Here is a 2,199-nt window from a genome sequence, read left to right as displayed (position 1 = left end):
CCGACTTTCTCCTCGGCTAATTAGCCTGAGCCAACTACCTACTTTAAAACAGTAAAGCCGACCTCCCTGCTTTAAAACTCGGAACCGGAATATTATCGCTCCCAGAACCTTACCTCGGCTAAGAAATCAGACAGCCCCTGATAGCACAACAGAGCAGGCCTCTAACAAATTGATTTAGCTTTTAGCGTGCTAGGCCCGAAAGTTAGCTGTAGCACTTTCGCTTATTTATTTAATTATTTATTTATTTCTGACAGCGTAAAAAAACATTCAGCTCACCGTGCTTCCGTCCAGACAGGTTCTTTTTCAGCCCCGGTGCCGGAGCGCAGCCCCGCAGCAGCTGTCCGGATGACGGACACAAAACCCCGGAGCAGATGAAGCATCTGCTGCCGCCATGTTCGCGGTCTCGTGCGAACCAAAACAGACCGCTGCTGCGCGCGCCGCTCCGGTCCCTGCAGGCTTCCGTAGTCGTGACGCCAAAAACTGTCGTGGCAAGATGGTCAGAAACACGGCGAAAGGGTAGTCTTGCGGGTATGATCAGAAAGTCATTTATTGATGGGCAGACATGAAACAGAAAGCAATCACGAAGTCTGTTAGATGTGGGCCCCGGCTGTCATAGGCCGGGCAAGCAATGTTATACTGTCAGTTATCATGTGTGATAATGAACAACCAATTAGAATCTGCCTCGTTCTMMTACGTGAAGTAGGTCAACTCGATGCTGACGTCCAGGGATATCACAAGATATGAACAAGTGGACAGTGTCAAGGTGATACAGAAATAAGTATTCCACAACATCCCCTCCTCTTGAGTAAAGGAAATACTCAATACCAAAAATGGAAAAAGGAATAATTATCATAAGTCTGTTCCACAAGTGCATCGCCCAACAAATATAAAATGAGAAATAGGGTAAAAGTAGTGCAATGGATTATTGGCAAAAGCTGGCTTGTGCAAGAAAAAGTAAAAAAAAACAAATGTGTAACAAAAAATAACAAACAAAAGCTAAACCTAAAATCTAAATAAATTAAACTAAAGGTAAAAGCTCCACCCTCCTCTTGTTACACCTAAGCTAAATCCTAATATATATCTAGAAACTAGTCCTCTGTGAAAGACATAGAGGCCGTTCGAACAGCACCTCACCAGCTCCCCGGACCTCGCAGGTAAAACCCAGACAGGTGAACACTGACCCTCAAATACGTCTTCATGGCGTTCCAGGCTCGAGGTAATGGGAAACCCCCTCCCTGGGATTACCACAAACGCAGAAAGGAACAAATAATCAAAAAATGCCTGTCGATGGAAGGGTCTCAGAGACCCAGCAGACAGTCATCTAAGCTTCACCAGGGAAAACTGCACAAGAGGACAAAAACTCTAGAAAAACATAAAAGGAAATAACAGAACAAAACATAAAAACAAAAAAATTAACCCCAAAAACATCCAGAGAATGGCTAAATGTTTAAAAATCATGTACTCTCATATTTTATTCCCAGGAGGTGGAGCCAAAATTCAATCCAGGATATGAGGATATAAATGCATAGCAAACAAACAGGTGGGGTAATTAGAAATTCACAATAATAAGCCAGTCAGAAATGCACAAATTGGTTCAGTATAGCAGATGGGACAAATCAAAGTTTCATAGAGGCGGAAGGAATGTAAAACAGTGTGGCCAAAGAATTCACACACTGTAAAAACTGTTCTGTTCTCATTATTAAAAGGCAGGGTCTGTGATCAGAAACCACAACAGAACAGCAGAATCACGCCTGCACAAGGTGGAATGAGATGAAGCTGGAACGAATGGTCCTCCTCGAAAGGATCCCCAGGAAATGCCAGGTGGAAATGGCATGCACGAGGTGGCGCCTGCAGCCCCTCGCCGGTCCAGGAGCAAGTGGAAACATCACCTCCCCATCATTGTCCCTGTAAAAAAAAGAAAAACTCACAAACATAGAGAGAAAGCAAAATTAGAAATAAATCAAAACATTCTCAGACAGACATTTCCCGTGTGTGAAAACTGATAATGATTAATTAATCATTAAATTGTAGTTTCTAGGAAACACAAACTCAAATACATCAGTTCTCCATATTATCCTTATTTAGAAATAAAACCTCTGTTCTCTGAAGCCAGGAAGAAACCAGATGTCATATTCTGTATACAAAACTGCACTCATTTCTGCTCCTATTAGCAGTTATCCATATTTAGCAGTGTAACAC

General features: G+C 42.6%; 1 protein-coding gene across 1 annotated transcript in view; it reads right to left on the bottom strand.

Annotated features, from left to right (window-relative positions):
* The window catches only part of LOC106531198 (ornithine decarboxylase antizyme 2), a 14,570-nt gene extending 14,177 nt beyond the window's left edge, over positions 1-393 (bottom strand). The window contains exon 1 of the mRNA XM_014026979.1: positions 355-393. Within this exon, the coding sequence (XP_013882433.1) occupies positions 355-393 (39 nt within the window). The remainder of the gene's footprint in view (positions 1-354) is intronic.
* Positions 394-2,199: the final 1,806 nt, after the last annotated feature.

Source organism: Austrofundulus limnaeus, unplaced genomic scaffold, assembly GCF_001266775.1.
Source record: "Austrofundulus limnaeus strain Quisiro unplaced genomic scaffold, Austrofundulus_limnaeus-1.0 Scaffold606, whole genome shotgun sequence".
NCBI classification, from domain to species: domain Eukaryota; kingdom Metazoa; phylum Chordata; class Actinopteri; order Cyprinodontiformes; family Rivulidae; genus Austrofundulus; species Austrofundulus limnaeus.
Note: the sequence above shows the minus strand (reverse complement) of the source record. Positions and strands in the feature narration are given on the sequence as shown.